Source organism: Paramisgurnus dabryanus, chromosome 23 (assembly GCF_030506205.2).
Source record: "Paramisgurnus dabryanus chromosome 23, PD_genome_1.1, whole genome shotgun sequence".
In the NCBI taxonomy this organism is placed as follows: Eukaryota; Metazoa; Chordata; class Actinopteri; order Cypriniformes; family Cobitidae; genus Paramisgurnus; species Paramisgurnus dabryanus.
Window position 1 is genome coordinate 16,381,818 of NC_133359.1, and position 22,464 is coordinate 16,404,281.

Genomic DNA, 22,464 nt, shown 5'->3' on the forward strand with positions numbered 1-22,464 from the left:
GATAGGTTTAAGGAGAGTAAAATTATGGGGTAATTTTCATTTTTGGTAAACTATTCCTTCTCTGTAAAAAATTATTTGCTGCCTTAATTTTTTTGTTGAATCAACTCAGATATACAGGTAATTTCAACTTACTTTCAACTTATTATTTATCTTGACTAGAGATGAGTTATTACCGAGCCCCTAAGGTGATATTGGAGTAAAAAAATCAAAAGTTTAGCTTAATGTGCTCACGTGAAACTTTAATGTGCTCACGTGAAACCTTCATGTGCAGAATTTTTTAAAGTTTCGTTTAGCGCGCGCCCGTGAAAGCACGCAAAAGTTTCACATGAGCATGCGATAGTTTCATGTGCGCACGCGCAACTTAACTCGATAGTTTCACATACGCACGTGATAGTTTCACATGCACACGCGGAACTAAACTTTATTGAATTTTTTCTCCATGTCCCCTTAGGGGCCCTGTATGTTGTTAGAACTACAGACGAGTTGTTATAACTTATAAAATGAAGTTGACTTTTTTCAACTTGTTTTGGTATCACTTTACAATAAGGTTCATTAGTTAACATTTATTAACATTAACTAATAATGAACTGCACTTATACAGCATTTATTAATCTTTGTTAATGTTCATTTCAACAATTACTAATACTTTTTAAAGATCTCGTTAACGTTAGTTAATTCACTGTGAACTAACATGAACAAACAATTAAAAGCTTTATTTTTATTAACTAACATTAACAAAGATTAATAAATACTGTAACAAATGTATTGCTCATGGTTTGTTCATGTTAGTTAATACATTAACTAATGAACCTTATTGTAAAGTGTTACCCTTTATAAGTTACAACAACTCATCGCTTGTCACATAATGATTACATTTAAGATGAATTTGTTTGCTTAACTTAAAACGTTACCTGGTTGCCTTAAAATGTTGAGTTAATTTAACTTAAAGATATTAGTTAACTAATATTAGTTAAAGTTGTGTAACAATTGTTGTTTCAACTTATATTTTTAAGTTGAATTAACTTAAACTTAACTAACTTAAGACAACCAGGTACACTGTAAAAACATGCAGGATGAAGTTTAAACAACTTGGTTTTATCAAGTCAATTCAACATACTATTTAAAGTTTTAACCTGTGATAAGTTGACATAACTTATAAAAACAAATTGGAATAGTTTAACTTATATTTTTATGTTACTTTAACTTAAGAAATTATGTTGATTTGACAAAAAATATTTTTTTACAGTGTAACTTTTTAAGTTGAACAAACTTTTTACAGTGCATTTTCTATATTACCTGGTGGCTCATTTCCGTCTCACCTGTCCAAATTTAAATAGTACTTCATTGGTTACAATGTTTCTCAACTTGCAACCCTTGTGACCCTTCAACCTGATCTCATGAATTTCCGTGGCATAGTCACGGAATTTTTTGCTCATTTTTCCGTGGCATTCTCACGGATTGGTAACTCAACTGTTTTGTCCTATTTTCTTACCATTGTCGCTTCGGTTTAGGGTTAGATTTACATAAAATGACATCCCTACCCAAACCCAACTCTAACCCCAACGCCAGGCAACAATTGATTAAAGTTTAGAAAATATAAAAGAATACATCAGAAAAAATAGTATAAACCAATACTTAAAGTGACAAACTAATGCAAACACCAAATCTAACCCTAAACCGAAGCGACAATGGTTTGAAAATAGGAAAAAGCAGTTGAGTAACCAATCCGTGAGAATGCCACGGAAAAGAAAGTCCGTGGCAGGGCCACGGAAATATGCGGAGATCCGTGAGAATGCCACGGAAAAATGAGCAAAAAATTCCGTGACTATCCCACGGAACTTTGTGAGATCATGTTGGACTCTTCGTCTAAAACTTTTTTGTCTCTCTATTTAGAAAACTCCAAAATTCAATGAATCATACTTCTTTCATAAAACAACTTGCTCAACTCCTCTACTGTCAAAACACTCTTGCACGACTGTGATGTCACACAATGATTGACATTTTGGGAGGGGGTCGCGGGGACTGGAGTTGAGAAACATTGCCCTAAAACACAGGCCTTTCAACTAAATACAGAGAAGAGTGACGTGAAGACATTTAAAGCATCACCAAATAACGAACCACTCCTAAAAGCCATAAAACAATTTATTGCTGCTTGCGTAGTGCCCTTTTGGCAGACAGCGGTAGCAGAACACAAAGAGTTATAATCTATCGTTATTGTGCATAAAATAGCAGTCTTGAGGACCATTCTCATGCCTATAATACGACTTGTTTAAGTAATTACCAGCGATTGTGTAACACTAGAATAGAACACAGCCTGTAAGTGGGGTCCTGTTGTGCTGTCTGCAGATCGGATCATTCAATCAAGATTATACCACTTACACCAACCCTGTGCACACAGTCTGCATCTTGCAGTAAGTGCGTGAGTGTTTGATTTTTATGCTTTTAGTGGCTTCGGTCTTGGGGAACACGTCAAAGAGAGTGAGAAAGATCAAAAGCTGACAGAAGGGAGGTCAGGTAGACGGTCCATGAGAGCCATAAATCAGCCCATGCTTTAAAGCTCCTTTTTGGGGTAATAGAGGTGATTTGATGGAGATGGCTTTTTCTGTACTATTTTTTTGTGATTCTCAAAAATCATGAGCATGTTTGTGATCTGCTTGTTTTTAATGCACAGACTGCGCACAGACAGCTGTGTAACAGGTGAATGCAGTTGGAAACCTTAAGGTACGTTCTTCACACTTTGCGAAAACGTTAAAGCTTGACGGAAGGCTTGTCAACAGCCAATCACATTGACCGCTACACATGCTTCGGTCTTCCATAAACGTGGCTTTGCTTAGGTTATTTGCATTAGGCGATCTGATTGGATGACGCACGCATTGCCGCTTGAAAAGTTTCCCTAATGTTCAACTTCTGCCGCGAGCAACGGCAGTGACGCAGCGTCGACGAATCCGCAATTCAGGTCAGCAACACATTACGTCACGAATGAAAGTGAATAGGAAGTGTTAACGCTTACGCCCCAAGTTAGCGAACGTACAGTATGAGTGCACTGATTGGTTACACAGGTAGGTGCGGCCCGCCCCCTTTACGGATAGATGAAACAGCTTACATGGAATACATGGAAACAGAAATCATTTTTATCTTTCTTCCACTTTCTCTTTTCTTTCCTCTTTCATTCCATTTTTTGTCCACTCCTTGTTTTTACTCTTTCAATCTTTATAATGTTGGCAAAAAGACTCTCTCGCACCATTACTGAAAGAGACGGAGTAGCTTCCGCCTCATTATTTTTTACACGGTGTGTCTGTGCTGTCGTCCTTGGGACCACTTGATTATGATCCCACCGGGTTGCATCTGACATCGCAGGTCTACCGGTCGCATTAAACAAGCTAGTTTATTTGAGCCCAATTTCTCTTTAGTGCAATTCTGGTTGCATCTGGTGTATTTGTTACTTTTAATGTTGGCTGTGAGCAAAAATGACCAATTAATAGCTACTTTATTTTCGAACGCTTGCCATGACCTGTTTTATGCCGTGTGGTCCTGTTTAAATCACCTGCAATTATATTCTTAATCATTTTGCAGGAGATCACTCTGTAAAAGACCCCCAAGTGTAGCCGGTCCTTCAGAGCTGCAGTGATTTGTGTCCTTGTTTATGATTGGTTGTGCTTTGTGTGTCAAAGGCCCATCAAACACCTGATGACTGCATCGTTCCCTGCGACAGACTTACTGTATATCCTCTTTGTCATTTCATTAAATCCTAATTAAATGCATCTCATCTCCTGCCACCATGATTGCGGCGTCTGCAGTGGGAAAATGACAAAAAAAACCTGCAGGCTTATAACAGAAAGTGTATTTGTGTGAACCAAAGCATGTTTGATGAAAATGTGGTTATTTAAGCTCAAGCCTCACCTTTCAATGTAGTATCTCCACATATCCATCCATCAGATTCAAATGCAGTGCTTTTAGCCCAGTGTCTCCTAGGGAAGAGCTTGGATAGGTCTCACAATACCCCTTAAGTCTGCTAGCAGAGATAGCGTGGCGAGAGGATGCTGTGTAGACGTTCATCTTCTGAGCTTCCTGCCCAAGCCAGCTGTGACAGTGGACGGCTCCACCAGTCTCAATTCAGAGACATTGGAAGACTTTATTCTCCCTGATCCACATGTCCACCATCAGGGGCTTGCCAGGCCAGACAGCTCATTGTTTCGAGAGATATGAGCAAGGGGAAGCCAACATTGACGTGATTGACTCCCAGCTAAGGCTGTGTAGCTCAGATGCCAACAGAACAAATGCACACATACAGGTGGGAGGTGAATAGAGGTCATTAAGTTAACAAGACTGAACCTGGTGGGTAAACAAGACCCGGTGATCCGACCTGACCCGACTGGTACTGTTCAATTCGAACGGAGTCAAAGTTAAGCATTGCTATTTTATTTATATTCCAAGCATGTATATCCAGATGCAGGAAGAGAATATGAAATGTAGGAGTTATGTTAATTATTTACAAGAAAATTTGCGCTGCTTTAAATTATGCTTATTTTCAGAAGAAATGGTAAGGTTAAAGTCCCACAATGTCCCTGGGGCGGTACATTTAAAAAAAGGATCATAATACGTACCATTTAGGTATAGATTTGGTACAAATATGCATCTATGAGGTACTAAAATGCACTCTTTAGTATCAGTATGCATCTCTGAGCTGGTAAAATAAACCCTTTAGGTGCCAAGATGTATTTTTTGAAGTGACAGCTAGGGACTGTTTTGACAGTGTATATTATTAATAAAACAATCACGAACAGTTCCCTTGAGATGTGTATATCATGTTTAAAGGGGACATATCATAAAAATCTGACTTTTTCCATGTTTAAGTGCTATAATTGGGTCTCCAGTGCTTGTATCAACCTAGCGAATGTGAAAAAGATCAACCCAGTAACTTAGTTTTGGTAAATCATTCTCTGCAAGTATGTGAAAAAATACTTCATTGAAATTTGGCTCCCCTTGTGATGTCAGAAGGGGATAATACCGCCCCCTTAATCTGCACTATCCAACTACGGCACTGCCATTTAGTGCAGAGATCAGCTCATTTGCATATGAAGGGACACACCCTACAATTGTGGCATATTTTATATATACAATTATCTATATGGTATTTTGAGCTAGAACTTCACATATGTACTCTGGGGACACCAAAGATTTTTCACATCTTAAAAAAGTCTTGTGAAATGTCACCTTTAAAAAAATATGTAATGTTAAGCTTGGGTTTTCCAACGTAGGAGATCAGTGTTGCTGTAGAGAAACGGTAATACAGATAACTGGTGCCATAGATCAACCTAGTGGATGTTAAAAAATGGTTTGACAAATGCAATTTTCTTTCTTATTTTGCATTTCCTGTTAAGACAGGAAGTTGGGATTGCTAGTCGGTTGTAGGTGGGAATGGAGGAGGGGAAGAGAGGTTTTTTAGAGAGATGTTTATTGGATTTTACTCCCATGCATACACGATGAGTCATTGGTATATTTGGACCATTTTTACAGAAGAGAAAGACCATAATTTAGGGAAAATGTTTCTTTATCTCTCTCTTTATACAGTATATACAGTATGCACGTATACCATCTGTGTCTCAGAGTTCTCCTTATGTCTTGACATTATGTTTTCTCTCTATGTATAAAAGAATATATTTTATATGTATATTTTAGACACTTACACTGGAAAAAATATGCAGCATTTTTGTCAAATCAACGTTTTGAAAACGTTCAGCCACTTTTTTCTCTGCATTTGAGTGAACTAATGTAGGGGATAGTAAATAAGGATATAAGGTGCTGTTTCAGACACATGCCTTGTTGAAAAAATTATTCAAGATGGTAGACGAAGTATGAGTATGGGAATATTGCGTACCATGTATGTTTATACTGTATTAGCATATTGCATTAGTAGGCTGACAACATGACAATGTCAAAACAAAATCAATGAATTCAATTGTCAAATGTAGCAGATAAGCAATTTTGTAAACACAATGTGTTATATAGATAATATTCATCCAGATGGTTGTTATCTCAAAATAAACCCTAACAGGGTGATAAGGACCTCGAATGGAAGCGTATGGGGTCTTGAAGATCCCCAAAGAAGGTTTATTTTCAGCTGGATGCACATTGTTCTGGTTAATGCATCTCAGCAAGCAATTTTGCGTTTAAAAGATGACTAATAGCTGTCCAAACACAGCCTACATGTCTAGGCTAAAACAATGAAAAATCGAACCATAGCCAAAAAAATAAAAATAATAAATAAATGTATAACAGCCCTTATCATGTTGTGTCTGACCAATCAGAATCAAGTATTCCAGTGAGCCATGTAATAACCTCTAACAACGCACACACAACATTCTCACAGCAGTTACCAATTTTTGTCAGGTTGTGTCTCCCGTGAGCAATGAATTTTCCTTTTTTGTATTCATATAACACCAATTATATCCCAATTATACATTTCCGAAGTTGACACACCAAAACACCCTAATAAACTGAGGCCCCCGTTTCACAGCTCGGAGAGCTGACAGCACTAATTGATACCCCGTGCCCGGGACCCAGCGGAGTGTTAGCAATCTCACACTCCATGCTGTAGAAATGCCCTGAAAGGTTTATTCTAGAAAAGTCATAAATCTTGTCATTTGAAGTGTGGCTCTGAGACAAGGGCTGGTCAGAGATCATTAAAGAGACAATTAGCGCACAGACCTGGGGTCTGTGACGCACATCACCCTGGACAAACATATCTGTCTCCATTCTCGTATCCTCCAGAAAGGTGAATGTGACAGGAATGCAGTACCAATGGCCAACTCCAGGGGGAGCAATTACATATTCGGACTGATGAATAGCATCTGAGTCTGCCAGGAAGGAGTTTCACTTGTATATCACCGTCCTTTATTGCAGTTCTTGAAGGCCACTGGTGAGGACAACGGTGTCACGGGCACCTTCAGGGTTTGGAAAGGGATACACAATGTATCATTGATGTCACTGCGCTTGTTTGCAGTATGACCTTAGGTGGTACGCTGTCTCATGAGATTAGCCTATAGGATGCACGTTTTTTTAATAAAGCTTGTGGGGCCGTTTTATTGACAAGTTATGTAAGTTAGATATGAAAAGACATAACTGCTGAGCTTACCGTACCTTTAAAAAAAGAAAAACATCAGAGGTTCAAAATGTATTTGTGTGGACAAACATAACTTTAAGTTCATGTTCTTGTTCTTGAGAAGAGGTCTTTGTTATGGAAAATCTATAAAAGTAGAGTCGACCATGTTTTTATTCAGAAACTGATACAATGTGCTTGTTTACTGCGGGAATAAGGACAGTAGAAATTTTGTGTTGTTTGTTGTGGTTGTATAGTCTATTAGGCTTGTAAATTTTGTACACCACAAAAATTACCATTATTTAAAAAATAGCAATTATTAAATCTGTTGATATTTTAAAAGATTTTTATTTAGATTTTAGAGAGCACTGGTAATATTAAAATGCCTAAATGTAAATGTCACGACTGGTTAAACACAAAAGAGAACCCAAACGCAGACACGACTGAAATAATAATAAACTGAAGGTTTATTAAACACAAAAACCCACGTGGGGGTAAAACAGGTAAATAAACATGGAACAGGAACAAAGCACTGGAACATAGAAACAGAAGTCAGAAACACGGAATACATGAAACTCTGACCTTCGACAATGAACGCGCACACGACAGAGAACGAGAGGGCAATATAAAGACACGACATCAATGGGGAACAGGTGAACATAATTAATTACGTAAGACACGAGCACATAAGGGAGTAGGGTAAAAGTGACGAGACACTGGGAACACGTGACCCAAATACATAATGTGAAACACGTGTTCCCACACCGAACACAATGCTGCCATAATCTTGCCCTCTGAAATAAGACCTGAATCTACACAAAGGTCTGGCAAGACCATGACAGCGACAAGACACTGGGAACACGTGGAAGCCATACATATAATATGACTCCACATGTCCCCCACACAGAACATAGTACTGTCATGGTCTTGCCAGATACACTCAGACCTGAGTCTAGTAAAAAAGATCTGGCAAGCCCATGACAGTAAATTAAATTGTTATGCTCCGTTCAGACCAGCCGAGGTATGTTACGTCAATGTAAAGGCACGTTGACATGCGTCTGGAGGTCTCGCGGCGCAATTGAGGTGTTTAGTGATTCCGCCTTATTTGTGTGTCTAGTTTGCGCGAATGGCGCGAATTGAGCGTTGCCGCAGGAAACGCGCGAGTTGAAAAATGTTAACGCACCACGGTAACCAATCAGGAGCTTGCTCTAGTAGTGACATGATTACACGAACCGAGCGGAGTCGCAGAAGCCCCTCCCATGACGCGAATTTTCACGTTAATGTCTCGTTGACTCGAATTTCACGCACGGCTTTCACGAGTGAATGAAGCGAGGAAACTCTACATTTTCACGCGGCAAACTAGACGCGGTAGACGCGAATTTGATGCCTCAAACACGGCTGTTGTGAACCCACGGTTATAACAGAGCAGTATTTTGCTGCATAGTGGAAAAATATAGACCCACAAAGTATCAATTTTTTTAAAAACTCACCAGTTTACAAATCTGTTTATTATAAAATTGCCTTCCTTTTTTTTCATTTTTTAACTTAAGGGTTCGTGCACACCAAAAGCAAATTTAGTTATTTGCGCAAATAGATTACATTTGCATTACAAGGTCAATGCAAAGATGCAAATTTGTGTCGAATTAGGCGATGCGATTGCCGTAAATGTGCAATATTCAAGGCTAAAGGTCACGTTTTCCATGTGTTTTCCTTTGTGTTTAGGCTGCGCATTATAACATGTTCATGTTTCGTGTGTAAAAAAACGCAGTATTTTTCACACAATTTACTTATCTCTATACCGCTTTTTTCACTGTCCTAAAAACGGGCTGATGTCTTTCTTGTTCTATGGAGTCCCTCCTTTAGAAATACATAACAAGTTTTGATTGTGTAGTTTGTTTAGTGTGTTGTGATTCGACAGCAGCTTAGCTTAGCCAGAGCCGTTTAAGCTTAGCTGGCGACTGACGTATTCCTGTGGGCGGAGTTTAGTCAAAAACATTTATATTGACTTGACATCATTCAAAGTAGAGGACTGTAGTCCAAACCAGACGTTCGCTGTAGGCTTTGAAAAGTGAATTCTGTGAAAGAAAATATATCGCTTTGAAGTAGGGATGCACCGATAGGATTTTTTTGGGCCGATACCGATACCGATTTAAGCAGGCAACTTATGGCCGATACCGATATTAAACACTTTTAGCCTACAATATTATACAGTTTGTCTATTAGCTAGTTTATTTCTGCATCAAATTATTTTTACTGAACATGGATTGGATCTAATTAACATTCAACTGACCAACATAATAAGAGGCACAAATTAAGCTAAAACAAGTATAATAAGACAACATGACAACCTTCAAAGGTGGTTTTTGCTATTCAGCATTTCTTTTATTAACAACATTAACTAATTTTTTTTTACATATATATTTGATTTCTTTAATAAACATAAATAATGCCAGTGCTATTGCTTTAAACAGAGTATAAATATTGCTACTTCAAAAAAGTTGGCCTTCTTGCCCCACTAAAGTGCAGTCTGTTTCTTTTATTGTCCAAGACATTTGAGCCAGCTCAACAAAGGTTTTCTGTCGGTGCTTAAGTATAGTGCACACTAGGGCTGGACCAGAATGTTTGAATATTCGTTCCGTTGGTTGACATTCAATTTTCAGTTTTGAGATTCGAATATATATAAATATTTCACAGCGTTAATGCAGAGCTTTTGCCAAGCAGGAAGTGCGCTTCACGCTCCCGCTCTATAGGTGGCGCAGAGAGACCAACATCCATAGCAAACAGCCATCAAACGGCACCAGTAGAAGAGATCGCCTCGAACGGAAAGCGCGCTTCCTGCTTTGGCATTCACGCTAATAGTGTTGTAAATAACGTTCAGTTTCTTGCAAAAACTGATTGATTTCCTTCACAAGACTTCAATATGTCACACGGAGTTATGGGGGATTACTTTTGTATTAGATATACATGTTTAAAGTGGCGGATCGGTTGACTTGCATGACGGAGCACTGGGGTTTCTGCAAAATATCTTCTATATTGTTCTACTGATGAAAAACGTATTGGATGGTGTAAGTGTTAGTAAATAAACTTGATTTTGAAAGTATGCTACCGTTTTATTACAGTTTGTTGAACTTCATTCGTTCGTTTATTTACGTTGTTTTATTTAAATGGCCTAAGTTACCCTTTACGTTATCAGAATTACTATGCTTCTAATTTCTGATACGGGAGTGTTTGTTTGTTAGAAAAATTTTAGGCTAACGTTACCTTATTAAAAGTATTGCTTGTGTTTTGTTTCACTAATGCTGTTCTCGCAGCACGCGTGACAGGCACGCCGCTACATACGCATACAGATTCCTGCCTTTATTAAAGAGAAAAATATGTTCAGCCCCTCCTTCCGAAGCTTTGAATATTTGATTTGATTTCTACTAGAGCTTTGAAGCTCAAAGAATTGTATTCGGAACAGCCCTAGTGCACACCCAAACATTAAATCATTTTAATTGAACAACAGACATGCAATTCATTGACTTTATGCGGTTAATTAATAAACAATCGGTATCGGCCTTTCTCGTGCTATTGCCGATATGCCGATGGTTTCAAATTCATCAAAAATCGGCCGATAAATATCGGCGGCCGATGCATCGGTGCATCACTACTTTGAAGGCATTGAACTTTGACCCTTATAATTTCGCAGGTATTAATTATGCTCAACAGCAACATTACACACTAACTAAAGTTTGAAAAATGGGATCACAAAAAAAGGTGACCTTTAAATAACAAACCAAACAGCGAAGAACTTATACACGTTAGGTTTGACACGTCCAGTTGTAACAGAAAATGAAGGAGAGCACTGATTTCATTTGCGCAAGTTTAGCGAAAAACAAATAATCACTCAAGAAATCAAGAGCGAGTAACGCAATGCCTCTATTTGCTTTGCGTTTGGTTTGCGCACACCATGTGTTTTAGACAACATTGACTTTGAAATTGTTTTAATGGACCAGTTACATAAAGACTCGGGGGTCAGTTTTTCCTAAAGTCGTTTTTATTGGTTATTTGTTGAGGTTCCTGCACAACCCAAGCTTTGTTTTGACATCCTATAAACCAGCCAAACATCAACTATCCTAAGGGGGTGCATACACCAAGGCATTTACACCTGCGGCCGGCATACAATTTGCAATTGTTTCCAACAGAAGCGCCACGCTTTTTAAAAACGGCCACTGCTAGCATGTTTTGTACGCGCTGAATGTGTCTTTTCCACACCCGATGGAACGACTGATAAACACTTAGCTGACTGGCAAGCACCAACAGTTGGCGTCCGACTGCTGTTTCAGCCGTATTTAAACTATGTGGTATAATATGCCCCCTATAGGTGAAGATTTCATTTTTCGCAGCACTGGCAGTACGGATCCAAATGGGCAAAGTAGTATTTTCAAACAGATTTCCTAGTCACGTAATAGTGTATAGTCAGGCTGTCGTTAATATAAAATAAAGCTTTTCAGGATGATATAAGACCCCTGTGCTCTACTCTGATCACTCTGTCTGGGTTTATTATGTGCTAGCGACCGTCTGACTGTACAGTACATTATCCTCTACATAACTCGCACCCATAATGATGACCTGCCTTGAGTTATAAACAACATAAAAAGGGCATTGCGAAATCTTTTCTATTAGAAGTTCAAAGTCCTGAAAGAACCCTTCGCCAGGCATTCATCCTCTTTTAACCGCAAGTAGTCTGGTTATTTATCCTTGTATTTTTATTGCACAGAAAGGCTGGGCGAATTAGCATTTAAAGCAAGCTTACAGTATCTGGGACAGTGCAGAAAGCCATGAAATACTGACAGCTGTTGAGAGCTGACAGGCGTGAGGATGAGGCAGCCGTGGAAACTACTGTGAACAAAGCAAACAGTGCGATACATTGCTGACAGAGGGATTGAATATCCATTCGCAGGGCAGTGTGAAGGCCGGCCAGCCTTGAAGAAGAAACTCTGACCTTGAAGAAGCATTTGATAAATGCGTGCTGGTCTAATAGTCGCAGAGAAGCCGGTGAAAAATTCATTCAGATTTATTTACTTTTTATGGGACCATTTGCTAGCATTTGGTAGCAGTGCGAAGGTTGTGGGTTAGGCTACTGTAAGTCCCAAGTAACACACACACATACAGATAAAATGAACCATACAGTAAGTCACTTATAAATGTTTTCAACCCACTTTGGATGTTGTATCAGATGCACGTCATGCCGCATTCTTCATACATGCGACTATATACGGTTTACTGGGAAAGTATTCACATCACAAAGGTGTAAGGTCCGCCTTTCATGGTATTCAAGGTCTTTTCGAGGTTTGTAAAGACATCAGGATCTCTTAGAAGAGATTCACAGCAGCAATTACAGTCTTGCAGGTGTCTGATATAAAAGATGTTTTCTCATCAGGGCCACCGAGCCTCTCCTGGTCTCTGTCTCGCATCCATGGCGTCCCGCTGACAGCGTTATTTCTCCTAAGGGAGTGACGCCTGTTGTTTACAGGTAGAAGAGTCTCCTCCATGGTCCGCTGACTGGCTGAGGGAAGCTCAGGGCCTGCTCCTGGCCCTCGGTTACCTCTTCATGCATAGTTACCTCACAGACGACTCCGGGCTATGTATCTAATTGCTGTTTTATGGCCATTTAGCCCTTGCCTTTCCTGTGACTGTTTCGCCGTGTATTATTGATGAGACGCTACAATCCCAAAGAAGCCTAGCAAATGCATTTGGCCAATGAGAGCGTTCCCGTCACCACATTGTGAAGCTAATACGTTGCCACATGCATGTGCCAAAACTGCTGTATTGTCATTTAGCAATGTGCGAATGTCATGAATAGCATGAATTGTTACACTTACATGTGCTGAAGGGATAGAGATGTTGAAAATGACATATCTGAGACATTGCTATGCATTTGGCAGACGCGTTTATCCAAAGCGACTTTTACTGTAGGTATATATATATATATATATTATATTTGTATGTGGGTTCCCTAGATTCAAACCCAACTTTTTCCACTGCTATTGCACTGCAAAAAATTATTTTCAAGAAAAAAAATTCTTAGTATTTTTGTCTTGTTTTCAGTAAAAATATCTACATTTTTTTAAATTAAGGTGGTTTTTCTGGATGAGCAAAATGACCCAAGAAAATAAGTCTAGTTTTTAGACCAAAAATATCAAATTTAAGCGATTTTGTGCATAAAACAAGCAAAAAAATCTGCCAATGGGGTAAGCAATTTTTTTTTTAATTTTCTTGAATTTAGTGTTTAAGAAAAATGTTCAAGATATTTTTTTTTACCCCATTGGCAGATTATTTTTTTTTTTGCTTGTTTTATGCACAAAATCACTTAAATTTAATATTTTTGGTCTAAAAACTAGACTTATTTCCTTGGGTCATTTTGCTCATCAAGAAAAAGCATCTTACACTGCAATAAATGACTTTCTTACTTTGTATTTTTGTCTTGTTTTCAGTAGAAATATCTAAAATTCTTAAATTAAGATGCTTTTTCTTGATAAGCAAAATTAAAGAAAATAAGTCTAGTTTTTGAAAAAAAATCTTAACTTAATTTAGGCAAAATTTTCTCACCCCATTGGCAGATCATTTTACTTAATTCACTTAAATTGTATCATTTTTGTCTGAAAACTATACTTATTTTCTTAGGTCATTTGGTCATCAAGAAAATACATCTTGATTTAAGAATGTTTTGATATTTCTACTGAAACCAAGACAAAAATACTAAGTAAGAAAGTCATTTTTTGCAGTGTACCAATAACCGAGTATGTGCATTGGGATTCGGTTATTTTATTTCCTGATTTTTTTATCTCCGAGGTTTCCTATAAAATATTCAGTCATTTATCAATTATCAGCATTATGCTTTTAAGATTTTGCTTGCTGGTACCAGGTTGAATAGCATCTGCTACAGGTATGTTGACGTTGAGTTCTTTCATAAATATTGTCTCTTTCAATCTTCAATAACTACGTCAATCTGTCTGTGTGTTTAGGTTGCTTATCACGTTTGATATCTGATTTGATTATTTATTTTTTTATTGCCTCTTCACCAAATCCAATTTTAGCTGACATTTCTTCTGACTGTAACGAAGTATGACCTTTTTAAAGGACAGTTCCTGTATGTGGACAGCAGTTTGGACAGCTGCCCGACCCAAGCAGTGTATGGACATTTAGACTGGTGTAGCCCCCTTTTTTATTTATGCAGTGAATTGTGGGACAGCCTTCATAGTAATTATTCACCCCAAAAATTTGGCTTACTATTAAGTTGTTACCAATTAATGGAAGGAGTAATGTAAAATACATTTTCTGATATTTAGAAAACATGGTGACCTTTCAAGTTAAAAAAAAGATGCAAAAACATCATTAATGTCGTCCATGTGACTTGTCTGTGCCACAATCCAAGACATGAAAATAGCTTCCTCTGAGAATATAATTTTTTTTTTTTTTTCGGGTGAACTATCCCTTTAAATATGACATTCAATCTCCTAATACGTTTGCCGTGAATTTCGAGGCTGGCGGTCACATCAGTTGTAAGAACAGTAGAAAGGAACGTGTAAATGCGTGTGCTTGGCGAGTGCAATGTCTGGTTAAGAGCTAATGAAGCTTTCACAGAGACTCAATACTTCCCCCCTCTCTATGCTAATCCAGGTGAATGATCTGTCTCAATAAGGTCCTTAACCCTCCTTCCCACGTTCCACATGAGCCACACTCGAAAGCGATGACACAATAATGACATCATTTGTATGCACTACCACACGTTGAACCCACTCTTTCTTTACATGCACGGTAAGGGTCTTAATATGCCTCCACACATGTAGGCGTGCTAATAGAAGTGTAAATGTACATGTGAGATGTTATTATCTGGCTAACAGGAAGATGTCTATGGTACCACATGCCTCGCTTTTTCTTGAAAGTTGTTAGGGTAATTGATTGTCTGCAACAAAGGATTATTTGCAAGTTAAACTTCCTCAAGGGACTATGATGGTAAATGCACATCTTAGTTTATTGGCCTTTATTTTCAAGCTAACAGCGTGTGTGATTATTTTCCTTTCTTTGGAATGTTGTTATTGTGCACTCATTGAAGTTTCATGCTATTGTGATGCTTATGTCGATAATTGCTTAATACTTTAAGAGAATGAAACGCATAAACAACACACGAACGCTTCTGCTTATAAGTAGCATCAAATGAGGAAGAGCCTTTATTGTTGGTTAAGCTAGTTCCAGTCTATAATTCTGACTGGTCAATAACTGTTGTTTATTTCAGATAAAACATAACAATGACCATAGCACCCCACGTTTCTGTGTATCACTGCGCAGCACCCTTATGGTGCATTTGACACCAGACGCGAATGAAGCGTTAAGTGCGAGTGATATTGGCCCTGTCCCAAATGGCACACTCTGGATTTGTGGACTTTCTCAGAGTCCACACTTTGATGATATCATGTAGTGCAGACTTTAGGTAACCCTTGACGCGAGTCCACGAGAATGGATCGGAGACGTATTTTGGGACAGACTTGAGCTTCATGCCAGAAATAGGAAGAGAAGTTGTCCATCAGAGTGAACTCTTCCCATCCGTCTTCTGATTCGTCTGATTGCTCTTTTGCTATGACTTCTGGGTTGGTAAAGTGCGTGAAACCTGCAGCAGTGCAGGTTTCAACAAAGACCACATCAAGGGTGTGCTGATGAGCACATTTCGGAGCATAACAATGACAGATGGGCCACCCTACGGACTCTAAAGACTAAGCGAGCACGCGCAATTTAAGGCCACGAGACCGAAAGTCCCATGACGTGCACCATTTTGAACAGGGCCAGTGTGAACTCCTCCCATTCATGTCTGATTGCTCTTTCGCAAGGACTTCTGGGTTGGTAATGTGCATGGAGCCTGCTGCATTGTGAGATTCGCTGAAGACCGCATCAGGGGGCAAAGGGGGCGCTGATGAGCACATTTCGGAACATAAAAATGACAGATGGGACACCCTACGGACTCATAGACTAAGCGAATATGCTCAATTTAAGCCCACGACACTGAAAGTTTGCATGAGGTGCGCCGTTTTGGACAGAGCCTTACATGTTAAGTCAATGCAAAGACGCGATAGACATCCAGTGGCGCAGATGACGTGATTCTCTTGAATGACACAGCGTGAATGGAGGGTTTCGTGCATTTGACACTCGTAACTTTTTTTTTTAAAAATCGGACCCTATTTGTGCCGCGATAACCAATCAGTTGCACACTCTAGTAGTGACGTGACTACGACAATGAAGGACAAAATAATTGACGCCGTATGTGGACACCCGGAGCTGTAAGACACATCTTCATACTTTTATAGAAACAGGAATAAAAATAATTTTGCTTGGAAGAAAGTTAGTGAGGAGGTTGGACAATCCGGGAAAATTTTAAAAATGTAAAAAAAAAAATATTTACTCAATTTGAGCAATATTTATATACATATTGAGACTACAAGCTAGCTAAAAATGGCAAATTGAGGGTATTCGTGTCTGAATTTCACGTGCAAATGAAGCGAGTTAACTTAAAGGATTAGTCAATTTTCTTTAAAAAAAATCCTGATAATTTACTCACCAGCATGTCATCCAAAATGCTGATGTCTTTCTTTGTTCAGTCGAGAAGAAATTATGTTTTTTGAGGAAAACATTCCAGGATTTTTCTCATTTTAATGGACATTAATAGACACCAACACATAACACTTAAATGAACAGTTTTTTTCAACGGAGTTTCAAAGGACTCTAAATGATCTCAAATGAGGCATAAGGGTCTTATCTAGCGAAAAAATGATCAATTTCTAAAAATATGCACTTTTAAACCACAACTTCTCGTCTTCCTCCGGCTGTGTGACGAGCCACCGTGACCCCATGTTATTGCGTAGTGACGTAGAAAGATCACGTGTTACATATATAAAACGCACATTTGCGGACCATTTTAAACAATAAACTGACACAAAGGCATTAACTAGTATCATTCAACATACAACAACGGACATACAGCTGTCCTCTTTCTCCACACTTGTAAACATGGGCGTGGTTTTGCATACGTCATCCGCGACCTCTTGACATGATGACGTTTTGCGTGAGGTCGCGCTGGCGCATCACAGGACTGGATCTAGACGAGAACTTGTGGTTTAAAAGTGCATATTTTGTATTTTTCTTGTCAAAAATGACAATCGTTTCGCTAGATAAGACCCTTATGCCTCGTTTTGGGATCGTTTAGAGTCCTTTGAAACTCCGTAGAAAAAAACTGTTAAGTGTTGAGTTAAGTGTTAAGCGTTGGTGTCCATTAAAGTCCACTAAAGTGAGAAAAATCCTGGAATGTCATCCTCAAAAAACATAATTTCCTCTCGACTGAACAAAGAAAGACATCAACATTTTGGATGACATGGTGGTGAGTAAATTATCTGGATTTTTTAAAAGAATTATTAATCCTTTAAAATTTTCAAGGGTTCAATTAGGCGCGCATAGCGAGATTTATTCGCCTAATTTGCGTGTGGTGTAAACACACAGTCAGTTGAGGCTAGTGCTGTATTGTAAAAATGTCAGCTAACAATGTTCTTCAAAACTACTAGTGCCCTTAATACACCACTAGCCCCAGGTATCCTATTCCTTACATAAAATTATATATAGTTTACTGTAAATTAGTTCTGTTACCTCAAATTTAGTGAGTTTTTTAAGAATATAAAACAGTCTTTCTCTAGGATGTTTAAATACATTTATTACCCATCAAGAGCATTTGATTAATTTTTTTTTAAAGGTTGTATGATGAAGCTTGGTTGTTTCTCGTTGACTAATAAAACTAAACCTGAATTTTATTTGAAACAGTAAATCAGTTCACCCCATGCTCACATTGTCCTGGGTTCGAATACGGCTTGCTTCCAAGTTTTATTCACGCTCTCTCTCCCAAGTGGTTTCCTGTCTCTGTTAACATAATTTATTCTGGTCTTCCCAGGTGAAAAAGTGCACTAAAAACATTAAAAGTACACATAGTAAATGTACTTCACACTAATTTTGTACTTAAAGTACTAATAATTTGTCATTAAGACTTCTAAAGACAACTTTAAGAACATCTAAGTGTATTAAACTGTGCTACTATATTGTGACAACATTTATTTGAATGCACTATTTAAGTATTACTATTTAATATACTTTCTTCAAGTTCACTGAAGTAATACTGAAGTAGACCTATACTTTATATTTGTTGTGAATAATATTTACACTTTTATCTAGCACAAAAAATAACAATGTACTACAAATGTATTTGCTGTAAATGTATTTAGGTGTATAGTTTTAGTACATTCAAGTATGCTTTATGTTTACCTTTGACAGTAATAGCCCATCATTTTTTTTCATCTTCTTGCTATATCTTACACCAAGTGTTAGATTTCATGACTCAAATACATACTGTATGTAGTTATTGTGCATAGGTCTATAATTGTCCCCTAACTCCCCCCTCCCAATTTGTTAAGCGGCCTTGGGTACTATGAAAGGCGCTATATAAGTCTAAGTTATTATTATTATTATTATAAGGAATCAAGCCATAATCTGCTGATCCTTCAACCCCTTTCTTTAACATACACTGTCCAGATAAACTCATCCATGGTGTGCTAAGAATAATAATGTTCACGGCGAAAACCCGAATCCTGTTTGTGTCCCTGCGGAGGCCACCTTAATAATCTCATTATCAATTTAATGAGGTGATTAGAATGCCGAGGGCAAGCGGAGCTGGAGTGGGCGCGTTACTCAGAAACTTTCGTCTGAGGTACTGAAGGTTATTTTGTTTTCGTTTATACGTATAACGTCTCATTTTTTTCTCGCCACCCTCCCATGTCTACGGTGGGTGTTAGGAGGGTCTTGGCGACCGGGTAGCCGGTTCCCTGACTCCATCCTGCGGCACAGGAAATGAGGAAAAATGAAAGCGTGAGGTTTCGTAGGCTGAAGTTGCTATGGCAACAAGTCAGAACTGCATGCGCTGTTTTTTTCTGGCTGTTGGAGTTTCCTTGTGTGCCACATGAGAGACAAGCTAAACAGATTCAGATTGGGCACATTAGCATGTTGAAGCGACTTAGACTTTTAAGTAGGCAACAAGTGGTTTTGTTTCAATTCGCCTTTTCTTAAAAGAATAATTTGTTTTCAGTCATGCTTTACATTTATATTTAGGCAGACACTTTCATCCAAAGTGACTTACAAGCTATACATTTTATCAGTGAACCAGACTTTAGGTATGGGATCAAACTTTTTTCTGTATTATGCAAAGAGGTGCTTTTTAATAACCTAGTAGAGCTTGGCGTTAACAGAACAAAGTCATAGGTTTGAATTCAGGGTAAAATGTATACGATAGCTTGTAATGCATTGGATAAAAGCGTCTGCCAGGTGCATCATTGACATTTGTACTTTATTATCTCTTTTACTTTGAATAATTGATTATATCTATTTTCAAAAGAGACGGTGTGCGTAGATAATATAGGGTTAGTTAAGTGCTAAACTGTCATGATCTATGTTGTAAGTAGGTACTGACAGAAAAATTAGAGGTGGAGAAGCGCATCACCGGCGGTCAACCGGTAGGCTTCGCTCCCCTGGGCAACGCCAGGCGTTAGGCTTCATCTGGGTACATTGATTATCTGTCAGCTGGTCCTGATAGCATCTGAGCAGGGCAGTGTTGGGGTATTAAGTGATCTGAAGTGTTCAATAAAAATTGATAATGAAGGCCTGTCGGTAAGACTCTCGGGATTTGGTTTCAGCCACATGTGGTGACATAACTTGCTCTCAGAAGGCCGTGTGTAATTGCGGACGTCAATATGCAAGAGAAAAGATTTCGAGAGCTGAAGTGATCTTTTATTCGACCTTCGCAGGCGCTTTTTATTCGTCTGCATTCCTGCTGTATTATTTCTCTATATAAACAGCCCTCGCTTGTGTCTCATTCGACTTCCATTTTGACCTCATATATCTAAAAGCATGCCTTATCTGCTTCACAGTCATTTGCCGTTGTATTGAGTTTAGTTGCTTTTAAGGCCCCCGGCTTTCTTCATCTCAATTTAATTTGGTGTCTGAAAATGACCAAGTCTCTCTTTATTGGATTGGTGCGGCTGCAAGGTTCCACACAGCTGCACTTATTTCTTTAACTTTCGTCTGGTGGCCGTGCAATCGTTGTTTTCCTTTCCTGCTCTTACTTTATCACCTCCTCGCAAATTGTGTGTGTTGAAATCATTTAACTCCGTATTTCTCTTTCTTTTTTACAGAAACTTGTCCAGGAATCCCCTGGCGACTCTTTCCTGGCAGCTCTTTCAGCATCTTCAACTTTCAGAACTGTAAGTTAGTGTTTTATCCTAATTTATATGATCAAACCTCCAGTGATTTTCTTGTGTTTGCCACTGGTTTATGGGACACTTTCATGGCTTGTGTGATGCCGGGGGCGCACACCTAAAGGGGGTCCCTTATGGTTTTATAAGCCAATTATATTATGAGTGGATACTATATATATTATATTGAAACACATTCTCTCAGTGTTTACTTACCTTAGGTAGGATTTTTTTATTTAATCCTATTGTGTTGCAATCTACTTACATTAAAGTAAAAACTTTTTGCTCCTCACCACGGGGTCTTCTGAGGTGCTGCGAGCAAATCACTCCCCTAAGTAGCAGTGGTTTGCCTTCTGAGAATATAGTTCGCAGTCTGTATACGTTTAAAAGATGTCTGCGTCTCATATGACCTTGTTATTTGTTCACGCTGTGACTATACCAATCATATAAACATATCAACATATAAATAGAAAAATATTGGTTATTTTAGCATGGGAGCAGTATGCTAGCTGGAGCCATTTACTTTAGTCTTTGTGCTAAGCTAGGCTAGCGGTGGGTCAGACAGAGTTACGGCACGCACAGAGATGAAAAAGCTATGTATGGACTGTAAATATAATGTGAATAAGCTAAAGTCCCAAAAAGTTGGCAGGTTCCTTTAAAGAGTTCACCCAAAAATGAAAATTCGATCTTAATTTACTCAACCTCATGTCGTTCTGTATAATTTTTTATTTTTGATGAACACAAAAGAAGAAATTTTTATAAATGGTGATAAGCATACAGCTGTTGGAAACCACTGACTTCCATAGTAGGAAAAACAAATTCAAAGGGAACCATCAAGTTCTGTCCTATACTGACTGAAACAAGTTCACACAGTATAATATTTTTTTAATAAATTTTTTTTTTGGACAGACACGAAAATGAAGTGCTTAAAATGCTGTGCGGCGTGTCAAAAATAGAAATGGGGGTCTGTCAACTGAAGGTGTGATGCGCTGCGTGAAGCGCTTCGTGTGTAGACAGCTTGTTTGATTATAATGGGAGCAATTTAGTTTTGATGCATCAAAGACTCGCTCTTCATGTCTGATGTAGATTTAGTGTAGGAGTACTAACAGCTGCTAATACAAGGTCAACTGCTTTGCTGTGGTATGAAGCAATAATTGGAGTAAAGAGCTGTGAATTAGGCCAGATACTGTACTTCTGAAATGGTCCAAAATCAAAGCTTACGGTCTTCTGCTGACACATCACAGGTTGTATTATTCCAAAAGCTATTTTTTGTACAATAGATGACATCACTGCTTGTGGGTGTGACCTTAGAGTCCACAGGGGTGGCACAGATTTGTACACACAGTACAAAACATCTGAAATGTACCCTTTTTCACATTGCATGTTTTTGTTTTACATTTAATTTTTAAGTACATTAACATACTTTTTATCAAAAATATTGAAACTCTTCCCAGATAGCACACGTACGTCTCAGATACGTCTTGTAAAGATCTTTACATCTGCTGACGATCGTCTTTGAATAATACGTCTTCCATATCTCTACAAGACGTATTTAAGATCTTAAAAAATTCTAAATCCTACCTGCCTGCATGCATCTCCGTTTGGTCTTGAATCCGATCAAACGCAGACGAATCAGCAAAGACCTCCAACTCATTTCATTTTTTAAATAAATGTCTTGTTTAATTGTTTTAAAAATATAGTCAACATGTTTTTAAGGGTTGGCATTAATTTTGAAGCAAAAAATATAATTAAATATAATTAATAAAAGCCCATATCACGTATAATAAAAAACCATGCACAAGAAAAGGTGATCTCATACTCTTTCTGACTACAAAATATTAACAAATACAAAACACACAAGAACATCATTGCCAACAGCCACTGCCCCTCTGACTGTTTTATCAGTCTGAAATGAAAAAAGTTATACATTTAATTAAATAAAACAATTGCCAACAAGCTGATTATCTTAAGGTGACCCTGCTTACTGTAATTCCTGCTTATTATAATTACTGGGTGTGACTCACATTTGTCAACAGTTATATATCTAAG

At 38.2% G+C, this 22,464-nt stretch overlaps 1 protein-coding gene across 1 annotated transcript in view; it reads left to right on the forward strand.

The window, feature by feature from the left end:
* Window positions 1-22,464, forward strand: part of ntrk3a (neurotrophic tyrosine kinase, receptor, type 3a) — a 304,948-nt gene that overhangs the window by 97,268 nt on the left and 185,216 nt on the right. The window contains exon 4 of the mRNA XM_065291585.2: window positions 20,356-20,424. Within this exon, the coding sequence (XP_065147657.1) occupies window positions 20,356-20,424 (69 nt within the window). The remainder of the gene's footprint in view (window positions 1-20,355; window positions 20,425-22,464) is intronic.